The sequence below is a fragment of the Pseudochaenichthys georgianus genome, chromosome 23, assembly GCF_902827115.2.
Source record: "Pseudochaenichthys georgianus chromosome 23, fPseGeo1.2, whole genome shotgun sequence".
NCBI lineage: Eukaryota > Metazoa > Chordata > Actinopteri > Perciformes > Channichthyidae > Pseudochaenichthys > Pseudochaenichthys georgianus.
The window spans coordinates 22,782,152-22,805,495 of record NC_047525.1 but is presented as its reverse complement, the minus strand read 5'-3'; the positions used below and the strand labels follow the sequence as shown (position 1 = coordinate 22,805,495).

General features: G+C 42.2%; 1 protein-coding gene across 1 annotated transcript in view; it reads right to left on the bottom strand.

Moving 5' to 3' along the window:
* Positions 1-791: 791 nt before the first annotated feature.
* atxn7l1 (ataxin 7-like 1) overlaps positions 792-23,344 on the bottom strand; it is a 52,146-nt gene continuing 29,593 nt past the window's right edge. Inside the window, 8 exon segments of the mRNA XM_071201765.1 lie at positions 792-4,158; positions 5,421-5,661; positions 7,146-7,378; positions 7,380-7,593; positions 9,119-9,240; positions 11,959-12,124; positions 14,029-14,270; positions 16,340-16,422. Coding sequence (XP_071057866.1) covers positions 4,141-4,158; positions 5,421-5,661; positions 7,146-7,378; positions 7,380-7,593; positions 9,119-9,240; positions 11,959-12,124; positions 14,029-14,270; positions 16,340-16,422 — 1,319 coding nt within the window. The 3' untranslated portion in view covers positions 792-4,140.

Sequence of the window (23,344 nt, the reverse complement as noted above, 5' to 3'; positions counted from 1 at the left end):
ATTTTTCATGGATACCATGCGTGGTTAAAAATGACTGCAACTGGGCATAGACTACTCGCTCCAGGGCTTTAGATAAAAAGGGTAGCTGGGAGATGGGCCTGAAATTTGCGAGAATGGAGGGATCGAGATTTTTCTTTTTAAATAGTGGCTTAAACAGTGGCATGAAACATCAAGGATCCCAGTACCAAAGGAAAGGACATCTTCTTCAGCCAATAGATGTTGAGATGTTTCAGTGCTGATCCACGATGCTGGGGGGGAAATGGTGGCAGAAAATGTGGAATAAGGACAAAACCTGTTGTCAGATGTTGGCATAGAAGCAGACAGGGCTCAGCATTCTTCAGTGTTTCTGCATCTGGAAACATTTTTAAAACCCAAAACACACATTTGAAGCTGCTCTGACAAACAGAAGACTTTTTTTTGCTCTCGTCCAACAACACAAACATGTCATGTGATACATCACTGATCATGAGTTCCTTACAGAGAAAACACTCAACGTATAAAACCCATTGTATCCCTCCGATGTCAACATCCATATCTGTCTAAAATGTCACGATTTCCTAATTTTCTCCTATGGAAAGCATGTGGGAAATTCTTTAAACTAGAGTATACGTTGCTGAGTTTTGGCCTTACATGTATTAGTGACATCCCAGTAAGTTTGACCTTCAACCAACACATTCTAACTAATTCATACTTGAGTCAAAGTGGACCAACTTTGAGGAAATCCCCTCTATTTCTCGCCTCAGTGGGACTTTCCTTCCAATTCAAAAGCTTGGATTACAAAAAACAACATCCACTTTCAATCATTTAATAAAAGCTTGGATATAAGAAAACATTTTATACAGCAAGTGTTGTTGTATGGTGGGAAATCCTTTTTTTGGTATCCAACTGCAGTCAGAGTGAATAACTCCAACAAGGCATGTTTGGATCAGACACAACAAACAATGGTGTGCTGGTAAACTCACCCACAAAACACTCCATCTTCTTTCACTGCAGTTGCCAAAAAAACACTTTTACAAATATATATATAGATTTGCTTTCAATATCTCAAACATGTATATAAATAGACGTTGATTAAAGATCTGGGCATTATGACAAAGTGCAAAAAAAGGAAGGGGGAGGCTTTAAAAGAAACTGTTATACCTCCATAAAGTTCAAAATATACAACTGCTTTGAAATCCACTGAAAACTCTGTCTTAATTTTAGCTGCAACAGTGACTGTAACTTCCTATTTGTATTACTATAACCAGGTCAGGTTGGGAAGTCCCAACAATCCTTTCAGCACTAAGATCATCAGCTTTGATCCATAAAAAAACCTCACTAAATTCCACACTTAACCATGGTTGTATCCTTTAAACAAACATAAACAATAGTTATACTAGTACATAATGTTGGTATGTATATCAGGGAAAATGATTATTGTAATTGTAGGCATGTTAAAGGGATAGTTCGGATATTTTGAAGTGGTTTTATATGAGGTGTTGCCATGGCAGTAGAAGGACATATTTAAGCCACCTTTAGGAAGAGCCAACGTTAAAAGAAAATCAATAGAGTTTAAGTGTTCTCTATATATTATTCAGACCTTTCTTAAGGGAACTTGAGTCGTAATCTACGCTCTCTGGAAAGACACCAGGCTACATGGACAAAAACATTTTAGTCCTTTTAGCTCTCAAATCTGCTAATATACCACTTCCTTGATTTTGTACGTGTAATTGAGTGACTCGGGTGATACGGAGTTACCCTTTAAAACACTGAAGTCATACAATAACACATCACATACAATTCTGGGAGATAAAACGAGTGTTTTTGTGAATGGAGGAAGGTGGCTTTGAGGAGAGTAGAAAAGTCTGTCTCACAGCACGGTGAAGCAATGAAAATATCCAAAATTGGTCATGCACTTAAATTGAAATATACTTTGTTTTGTGGGACTATCTTTTGGATGGCTTAAATATATTTTGCTGCCATTCTTTCCATGCCATTCTTGTTTTTCCTGTCCTCTTCTACAAACACTGACTTTGGATAAAAACCTCACACAACCCCACTTCAAATCATCAGAATTCTCCCTTTCACAAATTAACTGCACATTGCGAGCACCCGGATAAACCATGTGTGTGCAGATGAGAACAATCGCTATGAATTAAATCTTACGCCACCTTTATCGGCAATACAAGATGAAGACGGGATACATGTTTAGACACATTGTGGCATCCGTCAGACCAAGAAAAGAGAAATCCTCACATGTTTCAGGGATTTCTCGATAGCTATACACCTACTTAAAGTGACAACCTCATAATAGAATCACATTTTAGCATCTTTGGACTTAAGTTGTGGTAGCGAGCTCCTTTGGAAAATGTTTCGTACACCTAATGCTGAATGTGTGTTTGTTTAAAATACATGTAAGGAAGCCTTTCTGAAAGCATTTTGACCTGAACCAATCGATCCTGTAAGATTACGATGGTTTCAAAGTGTAATAACTATTGTTTTGAGCATTGGAAGATGTATGAGAAAGGGTGGAACCACAGGCTAACATGAAAATTAAAATACTAACCAAAGCCTGGTGTCACAAAATCAACATTTGCTCATTAGCATATGTCAGATACAGATTTATGGAAATCAAAAGAGCAACCGAGTAGACGTCCTCTCCTGATAGAGGCTGTGGCTGTCCAATATTAGGATCGCATACTTCCTTTATGCAGGTTTGAATGTGTTAACACTACAGAAGTGACAACCTTGGCAGGCGCACTTTGTCGAGTGCGCTGTTGATGGATCTTTGGGTAAATGGAGGAGCTATTAAACGCTAATTAAAACAAAAAGTGGAACATGTGCAGGCACTGGCAAAACAACTCCTTATCAAATAGGAACATTCAATTGTCAATCAGACTTTGCAAAGTTGCAGTATGGCTGACATCCATCTGTGAATCACTGGATCAAAGACTTTTTACAGTAGACTCTCCCAAGTCAAATTTGTTTGAATTGATACATTTCTTGTCTAATATTTCCACCTATTATTGTGAAAAAGCCTCAGTTATTATAACATACTGAATAAAAATACTTACATTTGGACGGACAGACACAGCCCACACAGTTAAAGTCCATATTTAGCCGTTTCATTATTAATTCATATTCATTTAAAAACGTGCTAATTAACAAAATAATTTTGAGAAACCAGGCTGATCATTATCAATATCATTAAACACATATTCAGTTGGAGGAAAACATACTCTTTGTGTGGCTCATATTCGGTAAAAGGGGACGATAATTAATAAATATAAAAATAATAAACAGATATGTACACATTTTCCACAATATGAACTATCATAATACTTTCAACATTTCTTCAAAATGCCATAGAAATTATTCTTTGCTTTTCCCGTAGCTCGGCACCTCGAGGGCGAGTTAGAAAACAAACATAACTTAAGAACGATAAATTATTGTACACAAAAAAATAGATCCAACCCCGTAGGCTTCAATCCTTTTTTTGGATGCAAGTCCTGACACACAGACGGGAGTTTGTGTTTCTTGCAAAACGAGACCGAAATAAATCGGATCTCTTCCTATATTGAAATACAGTGTCGCTTCCTTCCCTTGTGTTCAGGTCCGTGGTGGAGATAATGGAGGAAGGGAGAGACGGGCAGTAAGAGCACTTTGAGCACAGCAATGCTGGGAGGGATGGGGGAGATAGGGGGGTGAGGAAAGAGAGAGAATCTCAGAGGTGTTGACAGAGATGTTCGATGTAACGAGTTAAGGTGGCAAAGATGACCGCTGAGGCCGACAGCAATCGTGTCAGTAGGTCCTTCAGCTTTAACCCGAAAAACAATCACCTACCTCGTCAGCTGAGTGGGAATAAAAGTCTCCCTAAAACTTGGACAGTGTGTAAATCCTGAAAATTCCCTTTCCCTTTTTGGATCCCACTGTATTGTTCTGAACGCATGTCAGAGTGATCCATGTCTTTAAAAAAGGTGGATGTGTGAAAGTGAAGCCTCCTGCGTCCCGGTGAGTGAACTGCGCTGTGATTGGCTGAATGGGGGTGACATAACCGGTCTGATTGGTGCCGTCAGGGGAAGAGTGGTGAGGTCAAAGGTCACAAACGGTGGTGGTGGTCTGCACAGCTGCCCAACGTTCAGTCCGGGGAGCAGGTTTCTGTCAGTGATGCATCTTGGCCTGCGGGGAGGGGACAGACCAATGAGCTGGCTGTAATGCGTGTACAGCCACTTCTAACACTTTTGAAACTACACATAAAACTTAAAACACACATTTAACTTGCCTTTAAACTGGATTTCTTACTGGGGCGGTTTTTGTTTTGCAACTATTGATATTAGGGCTGCCCATGTTTTGTATCTTTCTTTTATATATCATCATGTATCCCACCACATGTTAACGTGTCTCATGGTTCCCTGACTTTAGAAAGAGTTCTGAAAAACAACTCTCGACACTTTCAAATATTTTACGAGGTAAAAAGAGAGGAAAGAGAAAAATACATCCCTGATTGTGACTAAATGTGTTCTTTTGGATTCAGAATGCACAGAAAAGGAGTGATGTTAAAGAACTGACAATAATATATACATATCTTTTTTTCTTTTCTCGTAGCCTTATATATTTTAAAACCTAGACTGCAGACATTTTAAAAACGCTAAGAATCGATGCTCGCAGCTAAGTGCTAAAGTGAGATTTCCTTTATTGTCAAACTGTCAAAGTGTTTTTACTGCTGATTGTAGATCAGGGGTCGGCTACCATTGGCCCACTAGGAATAAGTGTGCAAAACATTTAAAATTGTATTTTCGGATCCTGAACGAGGCCGCCGCTAGAGCGCGTCTCCCCGTTACAGGAGGAAGCCACGCACGCCGCCCCGCTCTCTTTAACTCCAGCCGACTTGCTGCTGCTTTCCTCCGTGGTGAAGCGATCAGTGCTGCCGGAGCGCGCCCGCACATCACAAATTGCAGTACCCATAAGGAGCCGTACAAATGCAGCAGTTTTTATGTGGCTGTGTGTTTAGTTGAAAGCCCAGTGGCAATCTGCTCATCTAAATAACATGCTACACAGGGACGGACTGGCCCTGTGTGTTCTGGAGAATCACAGAACGGACGGTCGTCATTATTATTATGCCGTTCAAACCAATTATTAAAATGTGTTTCAACGGCATCCAACAGGTGAAAGGGGTCCACACACTGCTTCCCTGCAGCGAGGCCCCCCCCCCCCCTCCTGTTGACAGTTCACGAGCGCGTCCAGATTCGACGTGCAGCTAAGTGCTAAAGTGAGATTTCCTTTATTGTCAAACTGTTCATTTGTTTTTTCTGTTGATTGTAGATCAACATCTGTATCGTCTATGTGACGGTGCTGTAACTATAGACTCTCCAATAGAAATCAGAGCCGCTCACACCACCTTCCTCTCCTAATGGTGTCAAATAAAGATGTCCGCCCCCTACCTGTCTCGGGGACTCGGGCCCTGAGGCCAGAATTCCCACGCTGTCGCTCCCAAAGAGGCTCTCCATCCCCCCCGGTCTGCTCAGCTTGCTGGCCTTTGCTTTGAAGGAGCTGGGACTCCTCCTCTTCCTGCCCTCTGCCCCCCCGACATAAGGCAAGGGTACGGAGGGGGGAGCAGGAGGGTGAGGGGGGGCGGAGGGCGACTCCCTGCTCGGGGAGTCGGGTACACTGCCTAGCTCACCACTGGAGACCAGAGGGAAAACTGCCATTAATCAAATCTGCAGTAAAACAGTCACGGCACGTTTTACAGCGCTGTAAATATTTTAATATGAAAGCTAAACACCTGTCGACACACAGCTGACGGGTGTTTACACAGAGCTTTGCTTTGAATAAAACACCCTCATGGGCTTCCATACGTACGGTTGGATTATGTAATTATATATAATTCACTTATTTGTATTGCCTTCATGTGGTCCCTTGAGGATTTAAATGTAACTTAAACCCGTAATTCTCTGCTAACTGAAATGTAAATTGTGAAGTGTATTCAATGTTTTCACTTTGGGAGTTTGATAGGCTGGTCAAGCATAATGTACACCGCCTTCTATTCTGCATAGAGAGGCGAAGTCCCTCCCTTTCCTCCACGGGACCTTATTTCGGAAAAAGTATGTATTGAAGTCAATGGGGGGAGAAAGATTATCCTTCCATCCCGTTTGAATTGGGCCACGAATTATACATATGATGTTTGTCAATTTAAAAGATAATTTTGAAAGTCAAAAAAATTCAAATGTGTCGTAAAACTGTGAAGTAAAGCTTTTTTTGAGTGAAACCGCTCAATGAACTACATCTCCCGTCTCGCACCACACACCAAGACGGCCGTCACGTTGAAACATCTCACTTCTTTCTTTCAGAATGAGGCGGAAAGTATTAAACGAGGTGAAAATCACTGCAAGTCTGGGCACATTGAGAGCTGTACACACACACAAGGGGAGTTAGTCGGTTCCTGAGAGCCAGCATGCGGGACCGGGATTCTGGGATTTGTAGTCTTTCTAGTTGCATATTTTTCAGTCTTATATTTCAACAGTTTTACGACAAACTGTGACTTTTCTTTTACATGGACATTTTTTTTTAATTGGCAAACATCATATGTGTAATTCGTGGCACAATTCAAACGGGATCCAAAGACACGTTTTCTCTCCCCATTGACTATGAAGGTCCCATGGGTCCGAAGTAGATGGGTGGGACTTAGCCACTCTATATATTTATATTTTTCATTCGATATTAAACTCTATAGATATGTATCCTTCATGTACTGTATATATTGAATATTTTTGCATATATGTTTATCTTTACTGTTGTATTTGTATTCAATTGTATTTGCCTGTAATGCCTTATTTAGGCTGATGTGACGTAACAGTGTCCCAAATTGGGATCGATAAAGTATCTAATACAGTCTTGCACTAATGTACATTTTTACAGATTTTGAAGTGACTGTTATTTTTTATATATTGATTGTTGTGCTTTTATTTATGTCTTAATGTGTGCAAATGTATACATGTGTCTCGTGATTGACATATTTTTATATATATTTGTATATATATATATAAACTGTATTTCTGTATTTCGATAATTTTTGTTCACACAAACTGAAAGATTGAGAATAAAGTTGACTTTGACTTGACTTGGATATCTTATCTTATTTCTATGCTCATGCTAAGCGTTGCACCCACCTGCTGTGTGAGCCGTAGCTTTCCGACCCGTCGTCTCTGGAGAGCCAGTCCTCCCCTCCGCTCCACACCCCCCCCCGGCCGAGTCCCTTCTTCCTCCCAGCTGCAGACGCCCCTGAACTTTGTAACGTTGGATGATGGCTGCTGCCGTTCCTCCTCAGATTATCCACAGTGGGGAAAAAGGAGGAGGCGTGTTTCCTCCTCTTAGCTCCAGAGTCCTCCGTGTCTTTGGATGAGCGGGGGGGGGGCTTTATGCGTGCCGTTACGGGCTCTGACCGGAGCGACTCGGAGGCCGAGCGCTCCGACTGTGGACGCAGACGGAGGGATGTGGGAGAGGGAGGAGAGGGGAGGAAGAGGGACGGAGGAGGGAGACGGCTGTGAAGAGACGGGGGAGGTACCGGAGGAGGAGAGGGAGTGGAGGCTCTCGGGAGCGGGAGGCACCTTCCTGAAACTGGAGGAGGACACACCAATAAAGCTGAGCATTCACAACATAAATAATAAGGTAATGAGACTTAGATCCTACACGTTAATCAATGTGTGGGATTTTATTTAACGCTTAATTTCTGTTTTATGCATTTCCAGCTGATCTCGCATCTTTTCCTCATGATTTTGTCTAAAACATAAATGATTCCTTTCCCTATTCTTGTTTCATGATTCCTTTACAGACACGTGCTTGTACACCTAGCACCTTTTTGTATCTGTGTTGCTCTTTCTGCCCTTTACCTTAAATTAACTGGCTTTTTAAAGTTTCATTTCCAAAAAACACTGCACAGCACGATATTGAAAAAAACTGACATTGCGATATTTCTATTTCCCCTGCGATATATATTGCGTTTTTTTTAACTATATTTAACCGGATGAAGGATTTTAGTCACGGACGTCGGGATCTTAACTGGTTGACTCATCATACCTTAAGTCATGATCCAACATGTCATGATAATGCATGTTGCTTCACCTCAAATAAGGGGGTTCATCTGTGAATGAAGAGAAGAACCTTTTTGTGTCCAGAATAGTTCCAGATGTTGCTTTTCTTTTTGGAAGTAAATCTTCATTCTCGCCGGTATGGTCCTCCTGTGCCTCGCTCATTTTTTACCGGTGTTTTGATGGTCTGCAAACTAGCGGGGCGGGGCCTGCTGTGATCTGATCAAGAATGATTGTGCATGCAGAGCCTGCATGTCACTCACTCAAGTACCCCTGACATGAGAGCTGCGCAAGTTTTCCTTTTGTAGCAAGCAGCTAAATAATTGTAACATGACGTGTTTGAGTTAATGTAACTTTTAATTGAACTGTTCATATCTTAAACTGCACTGTAACTTTTATCCATGTATTTTTTCTTTTAATGTTTCTTTTATTACCTTTTCTTTTTAATGACTGATTTTAAATGCCATTTTCTTAATGTCTTTCATTTTTTGTAAAGCACTTTGAATTGCCTTGTGTTGAAAAGTGCTATATAAATAAACTTGCCTTGCCTTGCTTAATATCGCACGTCCCTGCGATGTGAATATCGCGCATATCGCCATGACACGATATATCGTTCAGCCCTACTGCACAGAACATATTTTAATTGTTTTTTTTACCTTCTTATTAAAAGTTAGCTTACACAATATTTATATTTGGTAAATAAGACAAATCCAGGCAGAGCGATAACCAATAACAATAGAACTGCTGTCAACATGTTTTGTTAATCCTCCCCAAACTAAGTGAAGCTTAATAACCAGAGCAAGCACCGTCAGCATAGTATAAATATATATAGATCGGATTTGAGTATTTCCAACATGTACAAAATATAAAGTAAGAAAACAAAACCGGAATAAGATACTTAATATCCAAAAGTTTAAATTCAGGTAACACCATTTTTCTAATGAGTAAAAATGTATAAATCATGGCCTCGATATATTTTTTTTCTGCGTTGAGCTCCACCCTGACTCGAGATAAAATCTCTGCACAATCGATATTAACGTTCCTGTAACGCTCACCTCCACATATGTGCGTTGAGGTGTTTCTCCACGCTGTTCTGCAGCGCCAGCCTCATGCGGTCCCATCGCCTGTCGAACACGTAGTGACCCCGTCCCATGAGCCTGCTGCTGAACACGCAGTACTGCAGGGAGAGAGAGAGGGAGGGTATTAGGATGGGTAAGAAGTGGGGAAGATAAGAGCATGCAAAGGGAGTAGAGAGGAAGGAATCAAGAGGTGGGTAGAAGGAGCGAAGAAGAACAGATGACCAACAAGAGTAATACTATCATCTAGAGCAGGGGTAGCCAACACGGTGCCCGCGGGCACTCAGTCGCCCGCAGGGGCAACGTGAGTCGCCCGCAGGGGCAACGTGAGTCGCCCGCAGGGGCAACGTGAGTCACCCGCAGGGGCAACGTGAGTCACCCGCAGGGCATGTTCTAAAAATAGCTCGCCAAGCAAATCCAAAATGTAAAAAATACACAAAACAAAAAAGGAAATGTAATTAAAAGAATCTACCCTATGCATAAACGAAACCTCAATCATAGCGATCTTCACGTTCTTGCTTGATTTGCTATTGAACTATTCATATCTTAAACTGCACTGTAACTTTTATCCATGTATTTTTTCTTTTAATGTTTCTTTTATTAGCTTTTCTTTTTAATGACTGATTTTAAATGCCATTTTCTTAATGTCTTTCATTTTTGGTAAAGCACTTTGAATTGCCTTGAAAAGTTAAATAAACTTACCTTGCCTAACTAGGTAACATAAGATAAGAATAAACCAGTTTAAATGTGTGTTATTGGTTGTGATAATATTCCAAAGATGTTTGGAGTATTGAAAAGTATACAGCTCCCTTTCATCTGAGTGTTGAGAGCTGTTTCCATAAATTCATGTTGTGCTCAAAGTGCACCAGATTGATGCATTTCACTTCAACATTTAAACAAAACTCTTCCCGGGGTTGAATGCCCCCGGACCCCCCTAGAGGATGTGAGGTCCACCCCCAAATAAAGCAGGTTAAAATAATTAAATTGAATACATGCTCTTTTAGTAAACACTGAAAACGGGTCCCACAGACCCAAACAGCACACAAAGGTTAAAGGTCAGCATATAATAATGTTAAAACGTGGTAAAAGTAGCTCACGACTCGATTTATTTTTTAAAGTAGCTCATCCTAAAAAAGGTTGGAGACCCCTGATCTACACCAATACACTTAACACATGTCATCTACTCATCAGGATGATATTACAGGATCACTGAATCTTTAAAGGGGCCCTATTCTGCTCCCATCAGGTTCACATCAGTTAGTGCCTCTACTGTGACATGTCTCCATGCTTTAGCCTGTTGAACCCCATCCCTGTGTTTCAGGTCTCAGGCTCGAAAATGACATTTCCAGAACAAATACTTTTTTCTCAAAGTAATGATAAACCTGTGAGTTGGATGTAGAAAAGTCAGAATCAATATAGATGTTTTTTATTTTAAAGAAAATTCAGATTGAACATAGTAAAAAACTGTAAATTATAGTGTCCGTCCAAAAATTATTTTTTACTTACAGTGAAAACTACCCTTGAATGATGGGATGGTAGACTACAAGCTTTAGGAATCCAAAGTACAACATATAATAAGTACCCTGTATCAAGATTGATGCAAAACAAGTGACATTTGACCTTTTTAGAGAGATTTAGCACAAAAAAGCCACTTCTGGGGTCATTTGAGTGGATTTTCATATCTCTGGCCCCCCTTGGTCGATTTTGCTGATTGACATCTCTTTTTAACCGCTAGAACCAATGGGATCGAGGGGAAGTTCCACATACACACACAGGTTACCAAATAAGGAGTGAGAGTGACGCGTAGCCAAAACCCGGAGTTGTGACACTACCATTAGCAGCTAATTTTTATTCTCCAATTGTTGCATACAAATTGAATTATGGATTATCAATAATTTTTTCAGAGTGACAGACACATTGGATTAACCTATGGATTAACCTTCAGCCGCGTTTTTCTCATTTTAATACCATTGAACACGACTTTTGATCAGAATAACAGCTAAGGTGAGCATATCTCCGTGTTTTGCTACCTAAAGCTACTCGTGTGTATTTGCTTCCCCTGTCACAAGTTCAGACCGCTCAGTGATGATCCTTATACTTCTATAATCTGTGGACTCTCAGGATGTTATCTAAGCTTGTTTGTGTGGATCCAATAAGTATATCAATCGGTATAGCTACAGTTCTGTGCTAACGGCCTTAAGATTTTTTCGCTCGTGGCTAATTCAGAGGCTCAGCTTTTGTGGGTTTTTTGCAAAACAAAAAGATCAGTTCGCTGAGTTTCTTCCAGTTACATAGATATGAAACATTCATAGTTTATTAATTATTCAGAAGCCCTCAGACGCCGTTTCCTGCAGATGATGCGTTTTTAAGCCCGGGCGGGCAGGTCGATGGGGTTCAACAGGTTAATGTTCAAAAAGCTCGCTGCAGCACAGTCAGTTTCAGAACAGGGCTTCTTTACACTTTTCTAACTGAGGAAAGCAAGGAACTTAAATGTACATTTTTATATAGAATATGTTATGAATGTGTCCTTAGGTGCTTTGAAAGGCATCTCTAAATAGAATTAATTCATATTATCATTATTATCATCATCAGTGTCAGCGTTTTGCTTATAAAAACAAAAAAAGTCCAAATACCATCATGGCCGCTTTTTAAACTGCTCAACCAAAATAGCGTACAAACGTTGATAAAAGCAAAAACATGGGCCTGAAAACGACAACAGTATAGCAGACTGTGGGGTAATAATTGTAGATATTTAATGCCCCAATGTTATGGACGATAACCATGTGTGCTGGCGCAGCATTAGAAGTGATATTATTTACCCGTAAAGGCTGTGGGTGGCGATGGGAGGAGTGAGAGGCAGATCTGTCTCCGTCTTCTGGGGTCTCCGCGTCGCCCTCGTCACTCGAGAGACGCCCGCCGTCTCTGAGGGGGGACGGCTGTGGGGGGGGGGCCGAGGGCAGAGGGCTGGAGGTGGAGCCTGGGACCCTAGGGGGAACATGTGAGAATTAATATGGTTAAATGTTAAATATGTTAATTGTTTTTTGTTGTCATGTATTGTGTCTTGACATGTGTCCATGTTGATGTTACACATGGAGCTGCAAGTCACATTTCAGACTCGATCTGACCATTGAAGTATTATCGTCCCGTATGGGGGAGATGGTTGAGGGGGAGAGGAAAAAGGAAAAGAGAGCAATTTTATAGTAAGGGTTGAGAACATAGACTGTATATAGGGTTGAGAAGCAAACATGTAATTGGAAGGAAGAGGAAGTGAAATACAAGACAGTGATGGATGCAGACTGAAGAAGTGATTTGGCAGAAAAGAGTTTTAGTGAAAAAAGGAAAACAAATAAACACTAATGAACTAACAGTGTGTTAAAGGTCCCATGTCATGCTTTCTGGTTATCACCCGTCCCCTTCTGCAGAGTCACAAACCCTCAAAGTACACCCTGTAGCGAGTACAACTCTAACTCAGAGAAGACCAAGTGACGCAACGACGACCCAATGGACTAATTGGTCCATTTCAACCAGTTGGTCAAAATGGACCAATCCGCGGAGCCGTTACGTTAGACTTCCTCACACACACTCAATCTGTTCTCAGCTGCAGCTCCGCGGATTTCTCAGCCTGAGACGGCGGGACGCGGCGAGGCTGTGAGTCTGTGTGTGAGCACACACCCACACACAGACTCACAGCCAGACTGTGTGTGTGTGTGCTCAGGCTGGGTTTCGCGGTGTCTCGCCGATCCCACGCAGCCACTAGGAAACCACACCAGTAAGACAGCTCACACTGTCCGCTCCTCGCAGCAACGTCCCGCCAACACGGCACCCAGACCCCACGCAGCATTCTCATCTGTTCGTCCTTACTGGGGTCATTTTCTGGTTGCTAACGCCATGGTAACACATAACCACTGATGTTCCGCTGTAACGGTGGTGGACTCATCAGAACAGAGTGGGCGAGCTGACCAATCAGACACTGGGCTCACAGGGAGGGGGGGGCAGGAGCTCCAACAAGCCGTGTAGGACAGAGAGTGAATACACAGACTATACAGAGATGCTGTTTGAGAAACCAATGGGAGTTTGGAACATTGAACAATGTAAATCTATTCTAGTCGACCTCAACAATGGAATTATGATCAGCAGAAATAGCCATGACATGATGGGACCTTTAAAGTCAGTCTTCAATCTTTTCTGCAGTGATAAAATGAACTTCCTCTTCTTCATGGTATGTGCAGAGAAAGAGGAAATGAGTTTCTTGTAACACTTTCACATGGGCAGATAATATTGTTGTTTTTCTCGCACTGTTGTTTACAGCATCCCCTGGTGGGAAGAAACTAACTGGCTAGGATTTCACATTTCAGGCCCAGTACAACTCCAGCAGTGATAACGGAAATAAGTCATATTTGAGTAGGGTATATTGCTGAACGAACAGTAAAAATCGTAAATAACCGTCGGCTAAAACTTAAATAAAACTTAATAAATAAGGTAATGAGAATTTTCTTTCAAAGTACAGAGTACATTAAAGAGTTGTCTTAAAGAACGTAAAGATTAATAAAAATACATCAGTTGGAAAACAAGAAAATGGTTCAACTTGATGCAACTGTAATACATATTTAAAAGGAAGCAAATAATAGGCGTAGCTTTTTTTATTATAAGCAACTAAATATCCAAATGTGGAATTTAGTTACAAATATATTTGTAGTTTAGCGTCAACTTCAGTTTCAGCTCTGAAATATTTTACTTTGTAAGCATGTTATGGATTTATGTGGTTTAGATTTCCCTCTTTGTAAATAGTGTCACAGGTTTCCACTTATCCCCCTCATTGTGATCAATAATAGACACATGGTTCGTCTGATGTGTTTATGTCTACACGTGCATGTGTGTGAACATCGTACCTGGGCATGTGTGCGTTGGCCAGCCGCAGCTTCAGCATGGACAGCGTGCGTCCGTTAGTGCAGTGCGGCCTGCTGGGAGATGCGGTCTCCTGTGGCGTGACGCTTCCTTCCTTCCTTCCCCGCGATGCGTCCTTCTCCTTCGCTGCCTGGGTCAGCTTGGTCCGCCCCTTGTGTTCGGCCAGCAGGACGTCAAAGTGTTTCCCTCGGCCTGAGACGGCTCTGCGGTGTGTGAGCGAGTGAGTCTGTGGAGCACACACACACGGAGAGGTTCTTTTCATACCTGGTGTTTAATAAGCACCGACAACAGATTTCACCTTATTTCCACGGAGACTTTGTAATGAAAGAACTGATCTGAGGGTATCATGGCTCTTTCCATAATCTCCTCACCAGGCTGCTGCCCATGTCACACAGGACTAGCTCGGTAAATACGGTCGGTGCGTGGCGAGCCTGTCCGCCCTTCCAACTCATTTGGAAAGCAACCAGCTAACAAACATTTGGTTTTCCAGCGATGCTCCAAAGGATGTGTGTGTGTGTGTGTGTGTGTGTGTGTGTGTGTGTGTGTGGTGACATACTGGTTTAAACTGGTAGTTTCTTTGCTTTTGGAAGACATTTTTGTTCCTGTACTCACTCTAAGATAATATTGAGGCGTCTTGAAATGCCTTAAGACCTAACGAGTGCATCTAATACCTTCAGAAATATTCCAAATAACAATCTTTGATTCATTTAGCAGCTGCTTGGGAGAAATATACCTTTAAAACACATTTAGTCTGAGATGAAACGGTAACAGGTGTTTTCTTAGTGCTGTCAATCGATCATGATTAATCAGTTACTAGTGTTTAGGGGAGGGATAAAACAAATACATGTGTGATCTTGTAATAAAGAAATTAATGATAAACTGGCAAGAGAAATATGATAACATGAAAGACATGGCATGAAGTCTGACACGTGAGAGATGAAGCACAGGGGAAACTTAAAAGGGAAACTTCTATATTTTTCACCTGGACCGTATTTTCCATTGAGCCCGCTACGGTCTCTTTCGCTTAATACTGGACCTATAATTCAGAAATGTACATAAACTACCGTACTATCCGGACTACAAAGCGCACCTGCATATAAGCCGCAGCAGCTAAATTGTCCGTCTGTCTTGCTCTCGTTCTGTCTCTCGGTTCCACTTTTACTTTGACGCGCTACCTGTCTCACTCTTTTCCGGCCTCCAGCTTTTCCTGCTGGAGCCCGCCCCTTAAAGGTGGCGGGCCGGTCATAGAGCCCATAGAGTTAAAGGTGGTTAATTTCACCTGTAAAATCCATAGATTTAGGAGGTTCCCTAGTGGCCGTTAGCTGTACAAAAAAAATGGGGGAAAAAGTCGCGGTTTATAGTCCGAAAAGTACGGTACTTGGATATTATTTGAGATTACATTCATGAATAAGGAAAAAAAGACCGATCAAAAAATAAGATACTCTCTGAGATTGAAGAAATACAATTAGGGGAAAAACTCAGAAATTAGCATATTAGTGTTTTTAAATTGTAAATAAATCTGATTAATCCCAGAGATGTGAGACATGTGTATTCGTCTCCATTCGACACAGGAAATGATAGTCCAGGTTGAACCAAAGTTTCCCTTTAAGACAGATTTAAGACACTCCTAGCCTCATAGGAGTAGTTCGGAGTAACTCCCTAATCTAAAATCATTTGTACGAGCAGTTAAAGTTACAATCCTTCTGGGGAACACCACTTAAGCTTTGGAAGGTTCATAAAATATATCAAACGATCATGTCAACAGAAACACTCTTTTGGGAAATAGGTCCCTTTTCGTTAAATTGGGATCTAAGTGTAAATAAAGACGGCAACGATAAAATACAAACAACAATTAAGAAAACATGATTATTCCCAGCAGCCACTCTGAGAGAAAATATCCTCACACTACCCGATACACCTCTAATGACTTAATAACCCGTTTTAGTGATTAGTCAAGCTTGCTTGCTCGCTAGGAGTAATTAAAGGGCTGTAGAAAGAGGGTTTTATAGCTGATGTTGTAGCCTCATCCGACATCTATAATCACCACATCAGGGGGCATGTGGGCCCTGAATTAACTGAGACACTGACGGGGTCGTGTGTGTGTGTGTGTGTGTGTGTGTGTGTGTGTGTGTGTGTGTGTGTGGGGGGGGGGGGCCTAATGGAGAAGGGATGATAGTAGACCCTTTAATATTTTTACCCTCATAAATAAACAAAGCTTTTTTCCTGGTCACATGGTCTTAGACAGGAAGCAGTCAGAAATGTGTGTGTGTGTGTGTGTGTGTGTGTGTGAGTTACCTTGCAGGTGAGAGACCGGGTACAGGGTCGCTTCGTCTCAGGATCCTGCACTCCACAGTGTTTGTTAGGATCAAAAACTCTGCCTGTAACACACACACACACACACACACACACACACACACACACACACACACACACACACACACACACACACACACACACACACACACACACACACACACACACACACACACACACACACACACACACACACACACACACACACACACACACACACACACACACACACACACACACACACACACACACACACACACACACACACACACACACACACACACACACACACACACACACACACACACACACACACACACACACACACACACACACACACAAATAATGCAATGAGACATTTAAAAATGTTTATAATTCTATTGGCATGTACTAACATTTATTTTGTCTTTTGTATTTTTTTAAAAGTATCTTAGGAAAACTGTAGAACTGAATATAAAAGACAGGCAAAAGGATTAGTTGTCCATGCTTCCTCTGTTGCCCTCAAGCCTCTCAGGTTCGGGCAAACTTTGAATACAGGCCAAAAAACCCTTAAGAACGTGACAATCTTAAAATATTATTTAAGTGATTAAATTATTGCAGGTAAACACGACACGGAAAAACTTGAACCGTCTGATTAAGCAGCGCATCTACATAATGCGATACAGCAGATGGCAGGATGCACCTTGAAAAGACGTTTGCATCCGGCAATAAACACAGAGAGGAGGAACAAAAGCTGAGACTGGCATTTTCAGAGGATAACAACTCAACATAAATTATTATATATTATCTGATATGTGATTAACTTAAAAAAACATTTGAAAATCGATGTTTTTGTTGTTAACATATTGATGCCAGAAAGGTTGGGATAGGTCAGAGCTTAGGCATATACAATCATCCATCTTTGCTCACCACTTCCTCGTCCTCAGGTGTGCGTAGACGACAGGTTATGAGCGTCTTATGAAAATGGAAACATTGTGAAATTATCTTTCATCTCGTAGAAGAAGCAGGTATTACAGGAACAGGCTAAACAAATACCATGTCTTTACTAAAAGCCGTCATTGAGTCTCGCCTCCCTCTTTCCAGAATCATTATCTGGTAGTAGGAGCCTCACTGTACCGAGTGCTTTTCTCTCCTGAAAAATGTGTCAATAAGACCTTCCTTTTTGATAAAGCTTATAGTTGGGGCTGATTAGATTCAGCCCCTAGTTTTGCTGCTATAGGCTTAGACTGTCGGGGGACAACTTACTTCTTCCTTCTCTCCGTCTGTACCTGTGTGCTCTCATGTTCCGATTAACCCAGCTTCCCTACATTTCTTTTTGGTGTCTTTCTACGCTGGGATCCTGAGTCCTGATCTGAGTCCTGGACTTCGAGTCGTGGCTGAACCTGTCTCTGCGGTCCTGCCTGACTCTCATCATACTACTTCCCTGAGGGCTCCCACAGGATTGTTGACATCCTCGTGGATTCATCTTCTTATTAAAGACACACGCATTTCCTAACATTTGGTCTATATGCTGTAAAATGTATTATCTTTTCGATTTCCACACGGCATCTATTGCACGTCTGTCCGTCCTGGGAGAGGGATCCCTCCTCTGTTGCTCTCCCTGAGGTTTCTCCCATGTTCCCTTTAAACTGTGGGTTTTCTCTGGAAGTGTTTCCTTGTACGATGTGAGGGTCTAAGGACAGAGGGTCTAAGGACAGAGGGTGTCGTATTGTCATACTGATATTCTGTACACACTGTGAAGTCCACTGAGACAAATGTAACATTTGTAATATTGGGCTGTATAAATAAACATTGATTGATTGAGATTGATGCATTTTCTTTTGTTTATTCAAATGATCCAAGACTTTTTCCGACTCCTAGTCTCTGTGATTTTAATTGTTGTTTTCTACCGCAAATTCAAGCGGACTAGAGCCAGTGAAACACGATCCTGTAGGAAATCCTTTGCCTCCAGTAAGCAGCTTTCTCAAAAACCGCTCATCCAAACAACTTCATACTGAGATTCTTGGAGTCGTCAGCAATGCACCCGCAGAGTGTTCAGTGGACCGGAAGATCGCTTACGGACAAAACTGAACGACATAGATACATATTGACTCTTTGCCTTTTAGTGTGAAGTGTACAGAACCCGCAAGCTGTGACAAATGGTTTGTGACAGGACGTTATGGCAGCCGGACAGGAGTCAACAGTGACGGACAGACACAGGAAGCTCTAACGCACTTTGATGATGAAATGTAGCCCTTAACTTTAGGACATACTGGCAGCCGGACAGGAGTCAACTTCTCTGGTGTTTATTGACTCTTCCGAAGACAAATGAAGCTCAGCGTAAGTTCAACCAGGAAGACTGTCTATTCACTATTCCTACGTAACTACTCTCTCTCCTCTCAATATGTGATCGGGGGCGTCACTCTGCAGCTTAACCAATCACTTCGCTCTATTCCTAAGAGCCTATCATAGCGCTCTGCCAAACCTTTTACATCTGCTCTCCCCCCTCTGTCAGCTGTCATTTCAGGTGACTCTACGCAACCCTCCTCCACCCCTGTCCCTCTGAATCCAGGGTCAAGCTAAGCCACACCCCTTCAGACCGAACCCACCTACGCATTCACCACCACCAGTGTCTAGACCCCGGGGGGGTTTCATCGGATTAGGAATGATACATCCAGCACAACGGGGCCTAATCGCCAAAATCACCTCAGAGGTTACAGAAGTAAAGGTAAGATGATTATGGAACATTCTAACAATGGATTTTCTCAGTCGTGAACACTATTTTCTGCCAAAGTTAAAGATGGAGTTTTGGTTATTATTTCACAAAATAGATTTTGATTTTGTCTGTCAATCAAATCTGATCAAAACTAAACCGCACTGTGATATGTAAGGCAGGTCAAAGTTGATCCATGAAGTAGCTTTACCAAGTGTTTACAACCAACTCGTTTTGAACATGTTTGAACCAAATCATTGATTAAAGGGGGCCATATTAAGCTTTTTGGAGTTTTCCCTTTCCTGAAGTTTGGGTTTCTACAGCGGGAGTTTCTCTCCCACACAAAGGTACAAAATATGAACCTGAAAATGAGGATAATATGTCCTCTTTAAAACACGTTGATTGTTGCAATTGACTTTTTTGTCCTTTCAGCAATGAAGATATTGTACAAATAGCTGAATACAAGAGTGACAGACTCAAAATGCAAAACGAAATGAAAGCATTAAAAGTAGAGATGTCCCGATCCGATCACGTGATTTTCAAAAGATCGGGAGAAAAAAAATCGGGGATCGGGATTTTTTATTTTTTTATTATAAAATATTTTTATTTTATTTAATGTTACAAAACAAAAATGACCATGTTCACGTCTTAAAGTCATCCTGAGGACTTAGTTTTGGTTTACAATTACACAACATCATGTATGTGTTGCTTTCTTTGGGCTTGTTTTCAGACCTGGTTATTTCTCTCAAATCTGGCAACAGAGTGGGCGCAGTGTCTAATAGTAGCAGCAAGCTAACGAGAGGCTACGTTCAGCTGGTGACTCGGGAGTCGGGACAGAGAAAATGTCAGCAATTTGGAAGTATTATAAAATTGAAAGCGAAGGCAGTGTAACAGCCAGATGCAATGTTTGCAAGGCGGAGGTTCCGGGTGGTGGAAAGAACAGAGCTACGTTCAACACGACCAATCTAACACGCTACCTGAGAAACAAACACCAACAACAACACGACGAGTACACAGCGGCCACTCAGGTAACGGCACTGAAACAACCGACACTTTCAAAGACTTTTAAAAGGAAAGAGAAACTTCCCCAGAACAGTGAAAAGGCCAACACAATAACAGTTGCTGATATTCAGGTTCCTTGGGCTAACACCAAACATAAACTCTGACACCATGCCACTACTATCTTGTGTGATTATGAGGTCTCTACACAAGATGATTACATTACATTCCACTGTCATTGTGCGCACAAAACAAACTAGGCATTGTGACTCACTGCTAGCTCTTGGCCGTGCCCTGATTGTATTATTACTGATGACATCGGGCAATGTGCATGTTCATCCTGGACCTTCTATTGTATGTAGCCCTAGTTCTGATCTGTGCCTTGATGTCAATTTGTGTCACAACGATCTGAGTTTCCCTGACTTCTGCTCTCGTAAAGCTTTAGGTTTTCTACATGTAAATGCTAGAAGCTTACTGCCAAAAATTGACCAGATAAAAGTACTCGTTCACAGCTCAAATCCGGAGGTGCTTGTCATCACTGAGTCTTGGCTGAAGAAGAATATCCCAGACTCTGATATCGGCATCGCTGGTTATAATGTATTTAGGCAGGATAGATCATCTAAAGCTGGTGGAGTAGTCATATTCACAAAGCAACACCTCCAGTGTTCTATCGCCACTAGTAAATCTGTCCCCAAACAATTTGACCTACTTATCGTAACCATTAAACTGGCAAATAACTCTACACTGACAGTCGCTGGCTGCTATCGCCCACCCTCTGCCCCAGCATGTACCCTACCTACTCTCAGCACCCTCCTGGCACCCCATACTCATTCTGAGTTTGTACTACTGGGGGATCTAAACTGGGACATGCTCAACCCTCCTGCGCAGGTCCAAAAACAATGGGACTCTCTTAATCTCTTTCAGATTATCCTTACTCCTACACGGTATGACACCAAAAATCCAGAAAAAGCCACCCTCCTTGATGTCATCCTCACAAATAACCCTGACAGGTACAAAACTGGCGTCTTCTGTAGCGATCTCAGTGACCACTGTCTTATTGGCTGCATTCGTAATGGTGGCATAATTAAACAGCCAGTTCTTACCACTCACAGACGAATACTGAAACATTTCAACGAACAAGCCTTCCTCTACGACCTGGCTGCTATCAAGTGGGACAGAATTAGCTTGATCCCTGACATCGATGCTGCATGGTCCTTCTTTTATGACTCCTTTAGTATGGTAATCAATAAACATGCTCCCATAAAAAAAATGAGGATAAAAAACCGATGCAGTCCTTGGTTTAACCGAGATTTAGCTGAACTGCTTCACCTCAAGAACTCCACCTGGCGCAGGGCTCGTCACTCAAAATCCCACGACGATTGGCTATCATTCAGGAAAATTAGAAATAAATCTATACAGGCTATCCGCAAAGCCAAGGTTGATTACTTCCATAATCAATTCAACCTCTGTGGATCCAATCCAAGGACATTCTGGAAAACAGTGAAAGAGATGGAGAATAAACCCCCATTCTCTCATCTCCCTAACTCCCTCGTTATTGAGGACACAGTAGTCACCGGTAATGAACGCATAGCAGCGCTCTTTAACCAGCACTTTGTTAAATGTGGGAACCTATTTGGCTCTATAGCGCCTCCTAAGCCCCCCACCAACACTCCGCCACTCAGCCCCTCTAGCGCAGCCCCACGTCACAGCTAGTGACTAGTGCTAGTGAGAACGATGTGCTGGAGGTCCTTAGCAAACTTGACCCCAACAAACCTGCAGGTCTTGATGGGCTAGACCCCTTCTTTTTTAAAGTTGCAGCCCCGTTTATTGCAGAAGCTATCTCCCACCTTTGTAATCTGTCCATACAGCCTGGAAGGCAGCTTTAGTGCAACCTTTGTTTAAAGGGGGAAACCATGCTGACCCCAACTGCTATCGTCCAATATCCATTCTACCCTGTATAGCGAAAGTGTTCGAAAAGTTAGTTTGCAAACAGCTAACATGGTTTCTGAAGACTTACAACATACTATCTGACATGCAGTCTGGGTTCCGTGCAGGACATGGGTGTGAGACGGCGACTCTCAAAGTCCTAAATGATATCATCAATGCCCTTGACTCCAGACAATACTGTGCTGCCATTTTCATTGATCTTGCCAAAGCCTTCGACACTGTAGATCACCAACTGCTTCTGGGAAAGCTTAGAAGCATTGGTGTCACTAAGCAATCGATAGCCTGGTTTGAAAACTACCTGTCCATGCGCACCCAGTGTGTAAAATCTGAAAATCTGATGACACAGCCCCTATCCATCTCTAAGGGAGTACCACAAGGCTCTATTCTAGCACCCATCCTATTCTCATTATATATAAATGACATGGAGAAATCAGTGGGCAACTCCTCTATCCACCTATATGCTGATGACACGATTCTGTACACTGCTGGCCCTTCCCCGGATACTGTCCTGACAACTCTTCAGGATAGTTTTCAGAGAATCCAGTCACATCTCTCTGCCCTTGGCCTGGTCCTGAACACCACTAAAACCAAGATCATGTGGTTTGGCCGCAGTGGTGCCTCCCAAACTGGCACTATTGTGACCGCCGATGGCCGGGACCTCGAAATCGTTAAATCTTATAAATACCTTGGATTTTGGATTGACAGTAATCTGTCATTCAAAGAACATCTCTCCAAAATTCAAACCAAGGTCAAAGCTAGACTCAGCTTTCTATACAGGAATCGCTCCTCATTCACTTCATCTGCTAAACTCTCTCTGGTCCAGATGACTGTCCTTCCTCTGTTCGACTACGGTGATACCATCTACCGCTCGGCGTGTAAAGGAGCTCTCGATCATTTAGACGTTCTGTATCACTCCGCCATCCGCTTCGCCACCAATGCCCCCTACAGGACACACCACTGTGACCTGTACTCTCTGGCTAACTGGCCCTCTCTTGAGACCAGACGCAACATCCACTGGCTGATGTTTGTTTACAAAACACTCCTAGGCCTCACTCCCTTCTATCTCACACAATTACTGCAACTCCGCACACCCCCGACGCACAACACCCGGTCAGCTACAAGCATCCTGCTAAAGATCCCTAAAGCCCATACATCCTTTGGCCGCTCCGCCTTTCAGTTTGCAGCGGCAGATAGCTGGAATACCGTTCAAAAAACATTAAAGATTAAAACCTTTGTCTCCCCCCGCACCTTCAATGTCACTATTATAGACACCCTGGTGCACACATGTAGCTGCTTTGCCTGATGCTGATTTTAATGACTGATTGAACCACAGCAATATTGTTTTAGAG